This window comes from Haliaeetus leucocephalus, unplaced genomic scaffold, assembly GCF_000737465.1.
Source record: "Haliaeetus leucocephalus isolate CR32 unplaced genomic scaffold, Haliaeetus_leucocephalus-4.0 Scaffold696, whole genome shotgun sequence".
Classification (NCBI taxonomy): Eukaryota; Metazoa; Chordata; class Aves; order Accipitriformes; family Accipitridae; genus Haliaeetus; species Haliaeetus leucocephalus.
In genome coordinates this window covers 2864117-2881268 of record NW_010973132.1, presented here as the reverse complement: position 1 = coordinate 2881268, position 17152 = coordinate 2864117, and the positions used below count along the sequence as shown (strand labels likewise).

The 17152-nt window shown below is 59.2% G+C and overlaps 3 protein-coding genes across 3 annotated transcripts in view; 2 read left to right on the top strand and 1 right to left on the bottom strand.

Moving 5' to 3' along the window:
• Window positions 1-6094, top strand: part of PEX16 (peroxisomal biogenesis factor 16) — a 10996-nt gene extending 4902 nt beyond the window's left edge. Inside the window, exons 5-14 of the mRNA XM_010580211.1 lie at window positions 15-113; window positions 393-469; window positions 1745-1878; window positions 2184-2290; window positions 2778-2858; window positions 3312-3464; window positions 3829-3901; window positions 4196-4315; window positions 4525-4589; window positions 5691-6094. Coding sequence (XP_010578513.1) covers window positions 15-113; window positions 393-469; window positions 1745-1878; window positions 2184-2290; window positions 2778-2858; window positions 3312-3464; window positions 3829-3901; window positions 4196-4315; window positions 4525-4589; window positions 5691-5749 — 968 coding nt within the window. The 3' untranslated portion in view covers window positions 5750-6094. The remainder of the gene's footprint in view (window positions 1-14; window positions 114-392; window positions 470-1744; window positions 1879-2183; window positions 2291-2777; window positions 2859-3311; window positions 3465-3828; window positions 3902-4195; window positions 4316-4524; window positions 4590-5690) is intronic.
• Window positions 6095-6958: 864 nt separating this feature from the next.
• LOC104839679 (chromosome unknown open reading frame, human C11orf94) lies at window positions 6959-7791 on the top strand. Its single transcript, XM_010580094.1, has 3 exons — window positions 6959-7246; window positions 7464-7531; window positions 7654-7791. The coding sequence occupies exons 1-3, from the start codon at window positions 7179-7181 to the stop codon at window positions 7788-7790; spliced, it is 273 nt and encodes a 90-aa protein (XP_010578396.1). The 5' UTR covers window positions 6959-7178; the 3' UTR covers window position 7791.
• Window positions 7792-8652: 861 nt separating this feature from the next.
• MAPK8IP1 (mitogen-activated protein kinase 8 interacting protein 1) overlaps window positions 8653-17152 on the bottom strand; it is a 9033-nt gene continuing 533 nt past the window's right edge. Inside the window, exons 2-10 of the mRNA XM_010580093.1 lie at window positions 14240-14321; window positions 13128-14003; window positions 12421-12496; window positions 11799-11971; window positions 11410-11519; window positions 11141-11260; window positions 10045-10115; window positions 9595-9693; window positions 8653-9165 (exon numbers count right to left, since the gene is read on the bottom strand). Coding sequence (XP_010578395.1) covers window positions 9093-9165; window positions 9595-9693; window positions 10045-10115; window positions 11141-11260; window positions 11410-11519; window positions 11799-11971; window positions 12421-12496; window positions 13128-14003; window positions 14240-14321 — 1680 coding nt within the window. The 3' untranslated portion in view covers window positions 8653-9092. The remainder of the gene's footprint in view (window positions 9166-9594; window positions 9694-10044; window positions 10116-11140; window positions 11261-11409; window positions 11520-11798; window positions 11972-12420; window positions 12497-13127; window positions 14004-14239; window positions 14322-17152) is intronic.

Genomic DNA, 17152 nt, shown 5'->3' with positions numbered 1-17152 from the left:
GGGCTGGGGCACAGCGGGGAGCGGGGGTTTCCCCCCGCGCTGGGCTCCGGCTGGTAGCTGCTCTCTTCCCTTCGCAGGTCGCTTCTCGGACTCCCACGCACTGTCGGAGCTGGGTAGGTGGGCAGCGGGGAGCCGGGGGGTTGCCGCGGCAGCCTGGCACCCGCCGGCTGAAGGGCTGGTGGTTGTGGCTTTGCGCGGGGGTGCGTGGGGCCATTCCCCGGACCCCTTGTTTTCTTCACGCCTGGCTGCATCCTCCAGCAGCCCGTGGGAGGAATCTGCGTGTCTTGCTGCCCTTCTTCCCTCATTCCCTCCTGGGGGAAGAGGCAGCTGTCCAGGTTTGGTTTGCTTTCTTTGTGTTCCGTAACTGCGGTGTTCTTCTCATCCTTTTCTAGTGTACTCTGCTTCCAACCTCCTAGTGCTCTTAAATGACTGGATTCTCCGAAAAGAGCTGCAGCAGAGCCTGCCTGTGGTAAGGTTGGAGTGTGTGGGAGGAGGATTTGGAACACGTGCTTTCTTCTTTGCAGAAGCTTTCAGGGAGTGTCTGTAGAAACTAACAGGTCTTTGCTGTGGCCTCTCTTTGCTGTGAGGTATGTAGAGGCCAGACGCAACCTCTGAAGGCAGGTAAACAGCAGCCCTGCCCTGTAGCTTCTGGCTTGGAGGAGTGGCTGGAGCACTCCCTGGACTACAAAAATCAGGCCCTGACTTGCACCAGGAGCTCCACTGGGTTTTTGAGAAGTTTGGAACTTGAGTTAGGGAAAGGTGTTGCTGAATAACCATTGCTGTTTCCAGAGCAGTGGCTCTGGAGTACTGAAGTGCCGATTCCATTTCCTCAGACTCTTCCTTTGCATACGCTATTGAGCAAAACAAACGTAAGCACCTTGCTTCTGTGTCTCTCTTGCAAGAGCCCCAGGCTGGCTCCCAGCGCTTGTTAGGCCCTTTGGGGAATGAGGAGGAGGAGGGCGTTTTTTTTCCGGACAGGCCTCTTCTGTTGCAAGCCTGCCCGCTGTGTGGGTTTGGGTGTAGGCAGCTCTCCGGCTGGAGTGTCAGGTGTGTAACAAACAGAAATGTGGAAGACTTGCTTCCCTGGTTGTTAAAGGCTGAAGTGAATTTCACCTGTATTGTCTTTATGGATGCTTTTCAACGGGTTAAATCCTGTGGTTGACAGCACCAGCAAGTTCCTGCATGGGGAGCAGGGGCCCAGGCTGGAGGAGCACCCACTGTCTTGGGGTTCATGCCTGGAATCTAGACTGATGCTGTATTCAGCAGGCATTTGGTCTGGTGTGACTGTGGACTCTGGGTCCCCTTCCCTATACTGCAAGTGTATTCCCTCATCAGCTTTAACCAGGGAGGAGGTTTGTTGTGTATGCTGACTCTGGGACAAGGAGGAGAGAGTTTTGACATGGAGTTCAGGCACAGTGCCACAATCTGGGAGACTGTCCTGCTGTGTCAGTTGGGGTAGAAGGCAATCCAAGATACAGCTGTGGTATTCTACCTGTTTCTGGGGTAGCAGCTCTGTGTGATACTGTGATGTCTCGGTCTGCCCCTGCTTGGAGGTGGAGAAGCAGGCTTGTGCGTAGACTCTGGCTGCAGCGGAGGCACCACTTTTTGTTTCTGGGGCTGTGACTTCCAAGGCCATCCAGTGCTTATTTCTGAGGGTCCCACCAGACTGGGCTGTGCTTCTGCCCCGTTTAACTCCCAAACAGAACCTCCATCCTCTCCCCCTCCTCCCCTCTGTGTTTTGCAGTCGCTGCCGCAGCAGAAGCTGCTGACCTGGCTCAGTGTGCTAGAATGCGTGGAGGTCTTTGCAGAGATGGGGACAGCCAGGGTGTGGGGGGAGATGGGCCGGTGGACCATCATTGTCCTCATCCAGCTGGCTAAGTAAGTGCCGCGAGCGGAGGGGAAGGGGCAGTGTGCGCTCGGAAAGGGGATCTGGAGGGCACTCGGCAGTACCCCAGGAAAAAGCCTAAGCAGGACTGAGCTGCTAGTCCCAGAGGCTGGGGGAATTTGGAGCCCCGCGGTGTGCTGAATACTGTGCCACAGAAGGGGACGCTTACCCCTCTCGCCTTGCCAGTTGCCCTGAGCAGACCTGAGGTTTTCCCTCTTCTGTGGAAGCCACCTTTCCAGTGCAACAGGAACCCAGCTCCGTAGCCTGGTATTGAAAGCTTCCATGTGTCTGCTCACAGAGCCATCCTTCGTCTTCTGCTCCTGCTGTGGTACAAAGCTGGCATCCAGACATCTCCTCCCATTGTGCCGCTGAACAGGGAGCAGCAGCAGCCTCTCCACCCCCAAGGTGAGCCCACGGTGCTGTCATCGTTGGCTTGCCACCTTGCTGGGCTACATGTCTTGTCCTGTTAGGAATCACTCATCAGAGCAGTGGCTTGGGCAGCACAGGGAACTGTAAGGCTTCAGTACACGAAGCTGAGCTGTGTTGAACTTCCCACCCTCTGCAGAGCACGAGTTAGCTTAGTGGCAGGATTGTCCTATGGTCTGGAAGGAGGGGGTGGAGGAGTCTAAGCCTGGAACCGTTGGCTGAACTGTGAGTCAAGCTGCGTGTCCCCTGGTGTGACAGTGAGCAAAGAGATCCTAGGCCTGAGCAATGCCAGGCAGATTTACCTTTTCACCCTCTGCTTAGTGTTAGCCCCTTCAGGATGGTCTGGTTTGCACTAGATCAAACTTTCAGTCTGGTCTTCCTGATGGGAGTGTAGGGAAGGGCGCTGCCAGCCCGTGTGAGGCGTGTTGCTTTGGAGCCTGACCCCTGTGGCTGTTTTCTCCTGCAGACATGGAAGACAACTCCTCAGGGAAAGATCAGACCTATGTTGGCAGGCGTTCCAGCCGTGTTGTGCGCTCTCTCCAGAGCAGTAAGTAGCTGAGCCTGTTTGTCTGAGCTGTTTCTGCTCTGTGCCCTTTATGTATGACCTGGTTGTGGGCAGTAAAGAGCAGAACCTTGTGTTGGGGCATATCTTGCCAGTCACTGGGTGCTGTGGGTGCCGGGGTAGCATGAGGATCCAGGCACGTGCTGCAAGGCTAGCACTTAAATTTTATTTTTCCCAAGTGAGCTGTGTGACAGAGGCAACCCTTCAGCGTGGTTATGCTTTGAGGAGCACAGACCTTACAAGGACCGCTCCCTGCTCTGTCCCGTCCGGAGGCAAGCCCTGAGGGTGCTAGTCAGCCACAGCAGTTGCTGTGTGAGCAGCTCTTCAAGCTTTCCCGTTTCACACCTTCACGCTGCAGAAAGCAGCAGTGGGGGGTGGTGCCGGGAAGCGTGGTAGGAAGGTTTTATTTGTGTTAGTGACCTAATCTGCTTGTTTCAGCCCCATCCCTGCAGTCCCGGCACTGGGGGTCTCCCCAGCAGAGGGAGGAGTCACAGAGCCGAAGAGCAGAGGAGATGAACCAGCCTCCCACCCCTCTGGGTCTCCAAGAAACCATCGCAGAATCCCTCTACATTACCCGCCCTCTGCTCCACCGTATCCTGCCCTGGCTGCGTGTGCACTCACACCACAGCCCGGGTGCCGGCAGAGGGTGCTGCGGGCTCGGCCCTGTTGCAGGGCAGTGCCATGCCAGGCTTCTCTCTCCCTGCTGCTGCTCTGCTTAGGCAGGGGCCTCTGGACTCCTCTCTTCTCTTACGCCTTGAGAGCTCGCCTCAGCCACTGGAGTTGTGGACGCAAGTCCTCCAGTCCCTTCCCTGGGCCCTCCCCCGCCCCCAGCACTTACTTAGAGTGTGTTCTCCTGCACTCGGCAGAGCTTTGCTGGTACCCAGGGGATCGCTTGTCTGCGTGCCTCTTGTTAGCCATCTCTGGTTCTTTCTGTTCCTTGACTGTGTGTTCCTAGTATTGAGTTTAGGAGTGTGGGGCCAGAGATCATGGAAACCCTGGCTCCTCTCAGCAGTCCTGGACATCTCGAGGTCAGTCTGAGGAAGAGTCTTTGCGGGTGCTTGAGGTTGGTGGTGGCTAAGTGTCACACTTCCCCCTGTTCCCCAAACCTGGGCAGGCCCCACCGAGAGAAATACGCACGGGGGATGGTCTTTAGCTGGGAGATTGACACATTTAGGCATCTTCTGCAACACTTACAGTGCTCTCTGTTCTGAGCTGGTGCAGCCCACCCTGCGAGGAGCTGAGAACGGAGGGCATTTAGAAATGCGCTTTCTTTTCCCTGCTGGCTGCTGTTGCCGTGAGTTACCTCTCTGTCCTTCTTCCAGTCTGAGCTTGCTGAGTGATCTGAAAGACCTGAACAGGCGAGAACGAGCAGAGCTGAGGCGACGAACCATCCTACTGCTGTACTACCTGCTGAGATCTCCTTTCTATGACCGATATTCAGAGTAAGGGGCCCCTGCTGGGCTTTTGCTGAAAAATTCCCTTTTAACAGAAATAGCGTCAGGGAACTGGGTGAGTAGATCTGAAGAGGTCTGGGTGCCTGTGACCAGGTTAATCTGAGCACTTGTGTAACAGCTGCCGTTGCTGTTCTTGCATTCGACAGCTGGGACGGGAGGTGTCCCGCTGGACTCGTTCATACTCTCTCCCTTCCTAGGGGCAGGATCCTCCTCCTCCTGCGCTTGTTGGCTGATTACGTGCCTGGAATTGGCTTTGTCACACGTAAGTGGGCCCCACTGCCATATCTCTGTTTGGTGGAGAAAAATCAGGGGAGTTGGGCAGAATGTTTCTCAATTGGTTTCCAACCTGAGGAAGGAGTTGGGATGTCCCTAGAATGGTTAGCACCAGTTCACACTGTGGTGATGCCTGTTTTAAACTGGGACAAGAAAGCATGAATTGCTTCTTGGCTCAACCAGAGTGGTAAACCTCTATGTGCCCTCCCCGGCTGCAGAGCTCAGTCTCTGCCACCTAGACCTGTTCTCCTGGGCTCCCTTTCTGCACCTCAGCTGGTGCACCAGAGCCCTGCTTTGCAGCCCTGTTTCTGAACTCTTTTCCTTGATCCCCAGTCTGCAGTGCAGACATGAGGGGTAAACAGGTGCCTAGAGGTATTGACCCAGGCAGGAACCGATGGTAAATCAAAGGGCTGAACCAGGTCTGTCTTCTTCACCGGAGGAGCCCTTTATTATGGGCCAGAATTCCACCTCCCCCTCTTCCCTGCTGATGTGAAGCCTTTTTGTGGAGTGATTCGTGGCAGTGATGTGGCATTAGATCAGCCTGGCATCATGGGATTGTCCTTTCTTTGGGGAGGTCACAAAGCTGGCTAGCTCAGGAGCCACTTCCTCCAGTTAGTAATTTCAGAGAGGCTTTGGAGTCTGCATTAAGCCATGTGCTACATAAGCATTTTCACTCCACAGCAGTTGCTTCTGTGTCTGCACCTGCTTGTTATTGCTGAGTTGTCTTCCCTGTGCCACAGCAGTGTCCTCCTGACTCGCTGCATGCGGGTTTTCCCCTTGCACATTGTAGATGCCCTTTCCCACTGGAGCTTGGATATGTCAGCTCTGAGGGAGTGGTGTCCCACACCATGGCCATGCTGACCATGTTTCACACCCTGCTTGGTCCTGCTCTAATCTCTGGCACCACATCCCAAAGTTGTCTCCCATCTTGGCAGAAGTAACTGTTCTATTCTCGGGAACATCAGAGTTGTATAACTGGAGATTTGGGATTGGTCGGTATCAGAATGAGAAGGGGGGATATACCCTGTATACATACAGCTTCAAATTCTTGCATTTCTATGTGCATGATCCCTCTGTTCTCTTGTTTCAGGGCCGCTGATGGATTACTTGCCTGCTTGGCAGAAAATCTATTTCTATAACTGGGGCTGATGAGAAGATGATGATTATTCTCTGCTAAGATCATGGCTGGACATCTCTAAGGAGGGCACACAGGCTGGGGGAGGGATGTTGATAATGTCTAATTCTCAGTTAAACCATCAATGAGAAGCTCCTGTTCTGCAGGCTGGGGAGGGGGTTGTATGTAACTTTTTTAACAGATCTAGCTGTGAATGATGGACACTACACACGTGGAGAGACCCTGGCCACCTCTTTCTCTGGACTGTTTTGTGGCTGCAGTGATGGTGATGGGACAACCTCTTTTTTTAAGCACTTGATTTTTCTCCTTTTGTACAGCTGCACTATAGTAAAGCCAGGCAGCGTAGTGGTTTTTGGAGACCATTGTCTCCTACCTCATGGCACAGAGGTTGACCTGCAGTCTGCTTGTGTTGGCCATGCCTGGCCAATCTGCTTGGAGCAGGCTTGTCTGTCAAATAAACTGACTGAATGGAAAGAACTGAGCTAAAAGACCTCCCTCTTTGCATGGGCTCCCCTCGTATCTGGTTGCCAGCCAGTCTCTATATCAGAGCAGCTTTTGCAGTTGTCTACCCTGGGATATGCTGTCTCTTAGAAAGAGATTAATTCTGCAAATACTGCTGCGCCACCCGCAATAAAGGGCCCAGGAGAGGCTTGGACAGCCATGGCCATCTTTATATCTGCTGAGCTAACTGGGGGACAGTTGAGGCATCCATCTGCTCAGTGTGCGTCTGTGGTGGCTCCCTTGGCCAGGACGAAGGGGTAGCCAGCTGGTGGCACTGGTTTGCCTCAGAGGCAGCTACCAGCCCTGTGCAGAGCTTGGGAGCTGGAAACTGGTGCCTTGGCCTCAGGTGGATGACAGGAGCGTTCCTACCTTGATGGACTCTGGGGCTGCAGGGGTCACAGCCTTCTTGCCTCAGCACCTGAAATATGGGATGTAGCCCCAAGCACACCCCCCTAACAGGCCACAGCAGTTGGGGACCACAGGGCTTTGGCAGTGTGGGGGGTCTGTGTTGCCACCTCAGGTCACAGCAATGCCCTGTAACACAGCGTGGAAGAGCCATGAGGGAGAGACTGTGCTCTCTTCGTTTGGACTTTTAGCAGAGGAAGATACTGAAGACTGCAAAGTCTGGAAAGTTTGCGGGGGGGGTACTGAGATGAAGGGGTTTGCTTTTACAGGGGTTGAGAGGGAGGCAAAGGGTGGTGGTGAGGGACAGGGAAACAGACCTGGCATTATGGCTGCATGGGAGGGATGTGCAGCGGTGCAGGGAGGGCTGTGAGCAGCTGGCAGGACCAAGCAGCCTAGGACCAGAAGCTTACATACTGGGAAGGGGTAGGCAGCAGCGCCCGGGCAGGAGCCTGTCCCCTGCCCAACCCAGTTGGTGTCCCAGGGCTACTGGTGTGGCTCTTCTGTGACCTCGCTGTGGAGCTGGCATCAGTGCGCATCATGCGGTGCTGGCTCCTGCTGCTCACCTTGCTGCTGGGGGCTGCCCTCCCGCGGCCCTTGAGCCAGAGGTGATGGTGCTTCCCTCTTCCTCCTCCTCCTCCTCCTCACCCTGGTACCTGCAGAGGTGCTGCAGGGCTCCTGGCCCAGGTGTGGGCTGGCACTTGTGGCAACAAGCCCTCGAGACCTGGCCAGGCCAGGTGAAGACAAGCGGCACGTGGGAGCTCTTGGGCAAGCGCCATAGGGTCTCGGCTCACTCCTGCCCCTGGTTTTCTTCTGCAGGGCCAGCTCCTTTGTTCCCGAGGACTTCTCTGCTCCCCTGGAGCTTCCGCAGCAGCACTTTGGCCTGGTGGACGGTACAGTGCTCTCCTCACCCCTCTAAAACCCCTTTCCCTGAACTCACCTCTCCAGGTAGGCAGTTATCCCCGGTCCTGTGAGCAGCCCAGGGCTGAGCCCAGCCTCTCCACTCTACCTGCAGATTATGGCATCAAACCCAAGCAGCCTCGCTTCAGGACCTGGGCAGCCCGGGAGCGGCCAGCAGCACTGCGCAGAGCTGGCAAAAGCAAGCGCGATGAGCTTGATTTACTGGAGTACTACTACGATGCCCGCCTGTGAACCAGCGTGCCCCTGTGCCCACCACAGCCCGGTCTTGGGGAACCCCCCAGTGCCGCAGGACAGTGTAGGTATGGGGTGTGGGGACGGGGGGGGGGGTGGGTTAAGGGTAAGCGAGCCCTGCTTTGGGTGGGGACTGGAGCAGGTGACATCCAGAGGTTCCCTTCTGATCATCATATGATGATCTCTGGCCTCTAGGAATTGCAACCGGGACTCTCGGACCAAACCTGAGAAGCTCCAGCTCCTCTTGGGGGTCCCAAGGGAAAGAACCAGCCAGGGCCCAGACCCACTGTGGTGGGACACAAACAGCACAGCAGCCCTGCTCCATGAACCATCATATTTAATAGTTGTTGCCATCACAGCAGATCCAGCTGAAGCACAGAGACCGCTGGCTGCAGGGACCAGGAGAGCTCTTCTACCTCCCCAGTGCTTCGCACGGCTCCCTGCAGGCTTAGCCCTTCCCTGCCCCGCTTCTTCTGGCAGGCACCCAGTGCTGCAGAGGGGCTGAGCCCCACTGCTCTGGGGTGGCCCAGCTCTGCCACTGCCTCTGCCACCTGCAGCTGCGGGGGGAGAGGGGGAAAGGGGCAGAGAAAGGCTCCCCTCCCGAGGTGTAGTTACTGCAGGGAGGTATTGGGGGGATTTTTCTCTTTCCCTGGGGCACAGATACAAGAGGGTAGGGACAGGCACGGGGGGCAGAGGCAGGGGTGAGCTGTCTCAGCTCATCCTGGCCCCGGCTGAGGAGATACTGGGGCTCCCTCCATCATCCCTGCCCAGCAGCCTTGTCCCCAGCGCCTGGCAGGGAGGCAATGCCTGCCCAGGGCAAGCCCACCTCCTAGGCAGAAGCCAGCACGTGGGTCTCGTTTGCTGTAGCTGCTCTGTCTTCATACTGCGAGAGTCCGACTCTGCCACTGCGTTAAAAGTCACCCCAGAAGGATGTGACGGGAAGCTGGGCCATGGTCACAAGGAGGAGATGCTGTCACCCCAGCCTGCAGCGGGGAAGGGCCCAAGCACGCTGCTGCCCACCCCTCCGCCGCTCACAGGCAGGGCACCCAGCGGGTGCTTCTCCAATAGAATAAACTAAGAGTATTTGTACAATGAACACAATTTGTCCAGCCCTCCCCCCTCCCGTCCCCCCCCAGCCCGAGGAAGGGGAGTCATGAAAAGAGGCGGCGCTCCGTGCCCTGGGGAGCCCTGCCCCGGGCCCCCCCCTCCTCCTCCAGGCTCAAAGCAGCTCTTGTCCATGCACGACACGGGGAAGGGGCGAGACTGCAGCCCTGGCTGTGCAGGAGGTGCCTGTGCCAGCCCCTACTCCAGATAGATGTCCTCCGTGGGGCACGTGTACTCCACATACTCCTTGTAGAATTGCTGAAAAGCCCTCCTGCAACACAGCACCGGGCAAAGCTGAGCAGAGAGCCCCTCTTGCCCTTGCTCCCTACCCTGTGGCCAGTTTGACCCTCCCGGCCCGCCCCCCCCAGCCCCTTGCCTCTACTGCGTTAGCACCCAGAGCTGCCATCAGAGCCGCAGGGTCTCCATCCTGCTTCTGATCCCCTGCACAGCGCATGACTTTCAGCCATCTGCCTGCAAAGCCTTGCGCTGGGACTTGTTCCAGTGCTGTCAGGAATATGCTGCCCGTAGCCCCGTCAGCCCTGGCTCTCGCTCCAAGCCTCTCACTTGAGGGAAGAGGTGCCAGCCTGGGGCCAGGTCCAAGCCCCACACATATGGGGAGATGGCAGGATTCAGCCTGCCTGCCTCATTCCTCCTGCCCTTCGGGAGCGAGCGCCTTGTGCCCCGCTCAGCCAGGACTCACCCTACAGACTCCGCCAGCGGCTTCGTGGACTCCTCCGAGACAAAGACGTGACAGGCAAATCTGTGGTCAGCAGGGTGCTTGGTGATGAACCCAAAATATCTGAGGGCAGAGAGTGGGCAAGACTGGACCGGCAGACAAGCAGGCACAGGTACCTCAGCATCCCCACCCTTGAGCACAGGCGTTTGGGACCTGCACCCCCACAAAACCCAGTGACCGCCAGCTCCCACGGTCCATGCCCAGAGCTGGGATGTAACTGCCATCCAAAGGCTGCTCTTGCGTGAAACTGCAGGGCTGGGCTTACAGGGGAAGGGGAACCCTCAGGACCGGGGCGCTGGGAAGCCTCCCCTTCCCCTCCCGGCCCCAGGCATGCTGCCCTCAGCAGTAAGGCAGTGAAGCCTCTGTGCCAAGCCGCTGGCATTGAGAGCTGCCCCATGCTCCCCCACTACTTACTTGTTGTTCTTTGGATGGTATCCACAAAAGGAAATGTTCTTCAGCTGGAAAAAATGGCTACACTTGTTTACCTGGGGGAACAGAGAAAGGACCCATCAAAGCTTTCCTCCTCACCAGGCCTACAGGGCAGCTGGTATCTGACCCCTGGAAATCTGTGCTTGGACTAAGCAGTAAAATAAACTGGAGCCTGATCCTGGGCTGCTACCAGCAGCAGTTTCAGGATGGCCCCAAGCACCCGCACACAGGGTACGCTTCCAGGCAGCCCTGCTGGCTCCCATCCCGGCTGCCTCTAGCTCCAGCAGCTCCTGCAGAGTTTCCCTGGAGGCCCTGTGTTAGGCTGTATGCAGGCTAGAATCAGCGCTGCTGTTTGCCCAGCACACACAGCCCCTCTCCCTCACTAAAAAGGCTCTCAGAAATACCAGCAGATAGAAGGTGAATGGATAACTTTTAAGTCAGTCAGTCATTCAAGCCTGGGTGTTCAAAGGGTCCCAGCCAGAAACGAGAACTCATTTATACAAGTTTAAAGAGCAACCAAGTTGATGGCATCCTCTAGGTATAGGCAGGACTTGTAGAAACCCCAGCCCAGCTCCCTGCCACAGCATCCACAGCCATGAACTACTCCTACCCCCCCAGCTGTAGGGGAGGTTTCCCAACAGCTCGCTGCAAAGCCCTCGCTTGCCCCTGCCCAGCATCTCACCGTGCTTTGCTAGGCTACTTATGCAGAACGCTAATCAGCAGCCTGCCATAGCCAGCTAAAGAGATTACAGGGCAGATCTGGAGGACACCACTCAAAATAGTAGCAGAAAGGTTTAGAAGCAGCTGACAGATTACTGGCATGGCTCAGCTTGCAGCATCCCAGCACAGCAACGCGCCTGGCAGCTGCGAGGGCATCAGCCAGCTGTACGGATACGGCCCAAAGCTGGGAGCCCGTGGGGCACGAGGGACCCCGAGGTGGGCCTACGACCCCGCTGATGGTGTTTGTCACACCCTCAGACGTAGGGTGGAGACCCTCCATTTTCACACGCAAACATGACCTGTAGCACAGGGGGGGCACGAGCCGGGGAAGGGAGGAGATGAGCGGGGAGCGGGGCACTACCTTGCTGTGCTCCTTGGAGTCGTCGGCTTTCACGGCAATCTTGACCCCACGCACGCTGATCTCCAGGACGCAGCTGGAGGGTGGGTTAAAGTGCACAGTGAGGCGGCGCGTGGTGGCAATCTGGAGGGGGAGGAAGACCGAGAGACAAAGCTCTGACACTCGTGAGCAGTTATGGCGGTTCGTTCACCCTTTCCCTTCCCCACTGAGGCTCTGCCCTGCTCCCAGGAGCAGCAGGCGCTCCTGCTCCTGGGGATGGGGTGGGACACTACCTTCTGCATGGCCGCGCACAGCACGTCGTTGCCCTTGTGATAGGGAACCTGCACCGAGCCGAGGAACTTCACCCGAAACTGGTCCACCCAGTCACTGCTCTTGGCCAGAGCTAGAAGAGAGAGCACGCGGTGGGGATCGTCTCCGGTGACTGGGAACGTGGGCCGAGATCCACCTCCCCGCTCCGTATTCCCAGCCCTGCACGTTTCCCTGCCCAGGGAAGGCTTCCCGCAGCACCGGGTACCAGCTCCCAGCATCACACCAGAAGCTGCCGATCGCTCCCTGCCGGGTGCCCGGCTTGGTCCTCCCTCCATCCCCCTGCTCTGCTCAGGGGAGAGGAGGTGGACACAAGACGGAGGACATCAGCAGGCTGCGCGCAGAGGCTTGGTACCTGTTACGTGGTCTGGGTCCTTGGTGACTTCGATAGCGTAGTAGGCAGGAAAAATGCCCCGGTCGCCCGTCCGCATGTTGTAGGCCTCGTACCAATAATCTTCTGCCTGCACCTCCACCAGCAAAGGATCGTCCACCTCCAGCTCCAGCTCATCCGCGTGGCGAGGCACAAACCTGGGCAGGGAGGCACTAGCACCTGGCCGGCCAGCAGCGCTGGTGGCCTTCTCACCGGCTCACTGCTGGGGCAGGGGGTAACGCAAAACCCGCCGGCAGCGCCCTGGCGGGTGTAATTAGCCGTGGGGACCCGAGATGCTGAATAACGCATCTCAGCGGGTTTAGGCTCAAAAGGCGGCAGCAACCTGGCACCTAAGACAAGGGTATCCCTACGGCACCACCCATGCTTGTCCCCAGAGGTCCTGGCCGCCCTCGGAGGTCTTGCCCCTGCAGCAGCCTGGGCAGATGTCGTTCCCGGGCAGGACACGAGCTACGGGCAGTGGTTTGGTCCCCAGGGCTTCCCAAAAGCTGGAAACACTGGGGTTTGGGCTGGCTCCACCGTGGTGGGAGGGCAGCACGGGCTTCGCCCCATGAGAGGCTGGGGACACCGCTCAGACCTGCAATCTCACCTAAAGACAGCGCGGTGGGTCTGCTCCTGCTCCTCCCCGTTGATCATGCAGGAGAACAACCCGAAGGACTCGGCACCTGGGGACAAAGGCAGAGGGGGATATCTCAGGGTTGAGGGGTCAGCACCACAACCAAGGGATGGACATCAAGCCAACCAGGCTGCTGATGCTCCTGGGGAACGTCTCGACCGAGACAAAGCCATGCGGTGCCACATGGGAGAAGGGCACGGCTAGAGCTGCCACGCTGGGGCCCGGTGGTCCCCGCTGGGGCCACGACCTCCCTGTGCCACCCCACATGGCTGCGACAGCCGGTGTCACCAGCACCGTGGGACAAGCTGCACCGCAGGAAGCCCTGCCTGCCGGGGCATGCCACCCACCCTGGTGCTCCTCTGGGCTCAGGGAGGAGGGGGACACTCCAGGAGGGATGCTGTCCCCCTGCGAGACCACCCGACCTTCCCCTCAGCGCAGCCATACCTTGGGCTAGCCAAAAAAGCAGCCCTGAATCACCTCCGGCCACCCCCACCTGCAGGTCACAAGGCTTTTCCAAGCCCCCTCAAAGCCACCAGGGACGGAACCACAGGCTGCAGCAAGCAGAGCTGGGGCTGGCGGCTCTCCACCTCGCTGCGGGGGTCCCTGAGCGTGCCCTCAGCCTCGTACCAGGGACGGGCAGGCAGCCACCACCTCCCCCCTCCCCAGCACCCAGCACTCACTGGAGGAGCGCGCCCGGCCGCTCATGAAGACGTTGAGGAACTTCTTGGAGAAGTGGATGTCCGCCTCGGGGGTGGAGTCCTCGGAGAGGCAGACCGAGTCGCGCTTCAGGGCGTCCTCCTCGTACTCCTCGCCGATGGCCGACTCGTAGGGCGAGGAGACGCAGTTGTCGTAGACGGTGGCCGAGTCGCTCTCGTCGCTGTAGCCCGAGTAGCACTGCTTGAGGCTGACCAGCTCCAGCTGCATGTTCTCGTCCACCACCAGCGTGTACTTGACCGAGTCGTAGGAGAGGGCGCTGGTGTCCGAACTCACCGAGGCTCTCTGAAGGTTGTGCCCTGGCCGGGAACCACCGCTCCCGCCACCGCAGGAGGCCCTGGGCAGGTTCGTCTTGTCGGGGGAGGACATGTAGTCCAGCACCTCGTCCTCCTCACTGATGGAGGGGTTGGTTTTCCCTGCCAGGGCCGAATAGCCAGAGGTGTCGATGTCGGAGCTGATGGACATGCGGTTCTCACTGGACTGAGACAGGAATGGCTTGTCGGTCTCCAGGGGGTCCGAGTTCTTCTGGACAGGCGTCAGGTAGATCTCCTCTGTGGCCTCCAGCCTCACGTCTGTCTGGTAGCGGATGCGGTCCCGGTGGGCCTCGGGGCCCCTCGTCGTCACCACCACCACGCTGGCGCCGTGCGGTGGGGGTCGGCTGGTGGCCTGGTGCTTCTCGGGTGGCCGGGACGAGGCGACGCAGGCGGGTGCCATCTGGGTGGCCGCCGTGCGCCGGCACGGGCTCTCTGTGGATGTGCCCCGGTCTTTGGTGGAGGTTGTGCTGTTTTGGTGATTGACCTCATCACTCAGGCAAACGTGGTCGTGGGGAGGGGTCTGCTCACCTGGAGAGGGAGGAGAGCAGCGTTGACAACCCCGCAGAGGGGGATGCTCCCAGGTGGGGAAGGTGGCCGGGGATGCCACCAGACTCAAGCTGGACATGCCTCGCATCCGTCTGGGAACGCTTTCCCCGACCTCCTGCTCCGGCACCACTTGCCCCAGGCTCCGGGCAGGGGATTTACTCCTGAGAGCCACGAAAGGGTGCAAGGAGCTGCTCCTGGCCAACAGCCTGAGAACTCACCCGTTTTCAGAGGGGACGATGACCGGGACACCCGCTCCTGCCAACTGTGCTTTTTCCCCAGAGAGTTGTTATTCAGAGTGTCCTGAGGAGAACAACAAAGCCGCCTTGTAGCCCAAACCGTAAACAGCGCGTGGCGCAGCAGCACCCATCCTTCCCCGGGTCTGCAGCGCCCCGCTCGGTTCCCCCCTCACCTGGGCACGCGGTGCTCAGGGGACCCCCCCAGTGCCAGCCCCACGTCTCGCCACGCCGCTGCTGTGAGATCTGGTGCGGCGGCCGAAGCAACGTGGGCAAAGAGCCAGCCCGGAGGCAGACGGCCTGGCCTGGAAGGATGTATTTGTCCACGCCAGGAAGACTCGGACGCAGGATGGTCCCAAACCAAAAATTCAAGAGCTGAGCCTGCCTGGAGCCCGCCTAGGCTGGGCGGGCATGCTTTGCTCCCATGCCGCTGGCCCTGCCCACCTTCAGACCACCCGAGGTTATTAAATGGGGGAATTCCCAAGGGCCAGGGGATGCGCTGCTGCCCAGCTGGGAGCCAGCTACCGGACAGACTAACACCTGCTACTAGAGTCATCCGTTTTGGGTGTATATAAGGGTACACGTATACACACGTATAGGTATGGATACATATCTATACATGCACGTGCGCACACGCATGTATACATAGTTCACTAGCAGACGTCAATCCTGATCAGCTGGAGAGAGAGGCAGGGTCGGGCTGCTTGTGCTCAGGTGAGTTTCTGTGGGCGCCGTGCCCTGCCCGCCTTGCCCTGGGAGGCCAGCCGTGCGTGTGCACATGCGTGTGTGCGCACATGCATGTGTGCGCAGGGGAACGCATGCTCAGCATCGCTGTGAGACCCCGGACTGAAGGCCACCAGGTTCCCTGTAACGAGGACTCTCCTGCAGAAGGGGGACAAGTCCTCCCTGCCCACCTCAGCAGGGCACGACATCCCACCTGCTGCAGCCCCAACCCTGGTCCCCATCCTCTCCTCCAGCCCCTCCTGCGGGGCACCGGCTGTTTCTCCCCCAGCTGCAGCAGCGACATTTTCCACACCATTAGTTTTTGCTCAAGCACTAAGCCCCGCTGGGACTCCCCGGATTTTCTCACGGCCTTATCGCCAGCCTACAGCTATTACCAGCAGCGCAGGGGCTGCCCCACCTTTGCTTCGCTTCCTCACCGACACGAAGCAAGCCTTTGCCCTGAAAGTCCACCGAGTCGCACGCTGCTGAACCGCGGCCGCCAGATCCCTGCCTCCGCGCGGGGAGGGGAGAGACCCCCGCCACGGGGCTTCGGTGACCTGCCGGCACAGCCTCCGCGAGCCCCTCCCGTGCCAAGGCAAATAACAGCGCGTCCTCGCTTGCCTTTCCCAGGGACACGACGGGCCGGGACGCGGGCCAGGGGAGCTGCCGCAGCGACGGCCTCTGCGTGCAGAGTGCCACGGGGCCAGCACGCGAGCCAGACTGGCTGCCTGGACTGGGACGGGAGGCAGCAACCCAGCAAGCAGAACCCACCCATCCTGCAGGACCAGGGCGCTCTGGGGTCTGCAATGCCCAGCCAGGGTGGAGGGGCATTCGCAAGGTCTTAGAGGATGAACTTAGCCAGTCCCAGCAGCTGTTTCTTCCCAGCCTGGGAAGCTGGGAATGTTCGTCTCGCTGTCTCCAGACCACCTGCCTGGGATGATGATCACAGAGAGCCCAGCAGCAACCGAGACCTCACCAAGCCAGCTCCTGGCCCCGCAAGAAGTAGCTGGAGCAGAGGGTGGGACGGTGCCCTGCCCACGCACACCCTGCCCAGCACGAGGAGGCCGCAGGCACGGGAGGGGTCCTCAATTTGGGCCATACCCATGGCTCCCACTGCAGCCCCACAGGCTCCAACAGCCCCCTTGTGAGGGGACCATCAGCTCCCCCTCCCCGGCCCATAGTCTATGCAACATCCCCCCCCCCAATCCCTCTCCACAAGCCTGCTGCCACCTCAAGACATTGGTTGGGACCAGCTGCCTGGGAGGGGAGCCCTGCTGTCCCCTCTCCCCCCAGCTGGATGTGGCTGCCATGTGCCACTTGCTCCTCGGGGTCCCCGCACAGGGTGGGACAAGGCTGCCACTGTCCCCTTGTCCATTATGCTCATCGGGGCTCCCCCCCCCCCCCCCTCCCCAGCCCTGCTGCCTTTGTCCCTGGTGCCAGCTGCCCCGCGGGCACCCACCCTGGCTCTGTGCCTTCCTCCTCCTCCTCCTCCTCCCACCCATGGCCTCAGGCAGAGAGCTGGCATCAGCTGCTGGTGCTGGGCTGGTGACACCCAGCCCCGACTACTCCCCATCTGTCACCCACGGGGACACCTGCCTCTCGTTTCATGCTCCTCGGCTGAACGTCACCGCGACGAAAATCCTCCTACTTGGCAGAAGGCACGGCTGAACGCAGGAGGGTGGCAAAAATAGCCTCTGCGCATCGCGCATCTTGCATGGGTTTGTGAAATTTACGGGAGAGATGGGGCAAAGGGACTCCAGCTGCCGCTCAGAGGTGCTCGGTGGCACCAAAACGCCACCTATTCGGGGGACGACGGCAACCCCATGGCTGCGTGGGGCGGGCTGTCTTAGGGAAAAACCATCCAAAACCTCGTACAAAATTTGAGCACCAGCAAGACAACAGAACCCCCTCGTCCTCCCGGCCACCATTTTGGGTGTTGCCGTTCTGCCTCTCAAATTTTGCACGGGGCGCCGACATTAATACTTCTTCTGCCGGGCGCCGCTGCTCAGGAGCGGAGGCGGCCGAGTCCCTGCCGCCAAGCACGGGGCACTCGGTGTCACCGTCCTGCCCCGGCGCTGGTGCTGCCCGGACCTGGGGCAGCTGGACCCCAGCCAGCTGTTGGCCAGCGGTGCCAGGCTCGGGCTTGCCAGCCCCGTGGCTTGGTGGCTCCGTCCC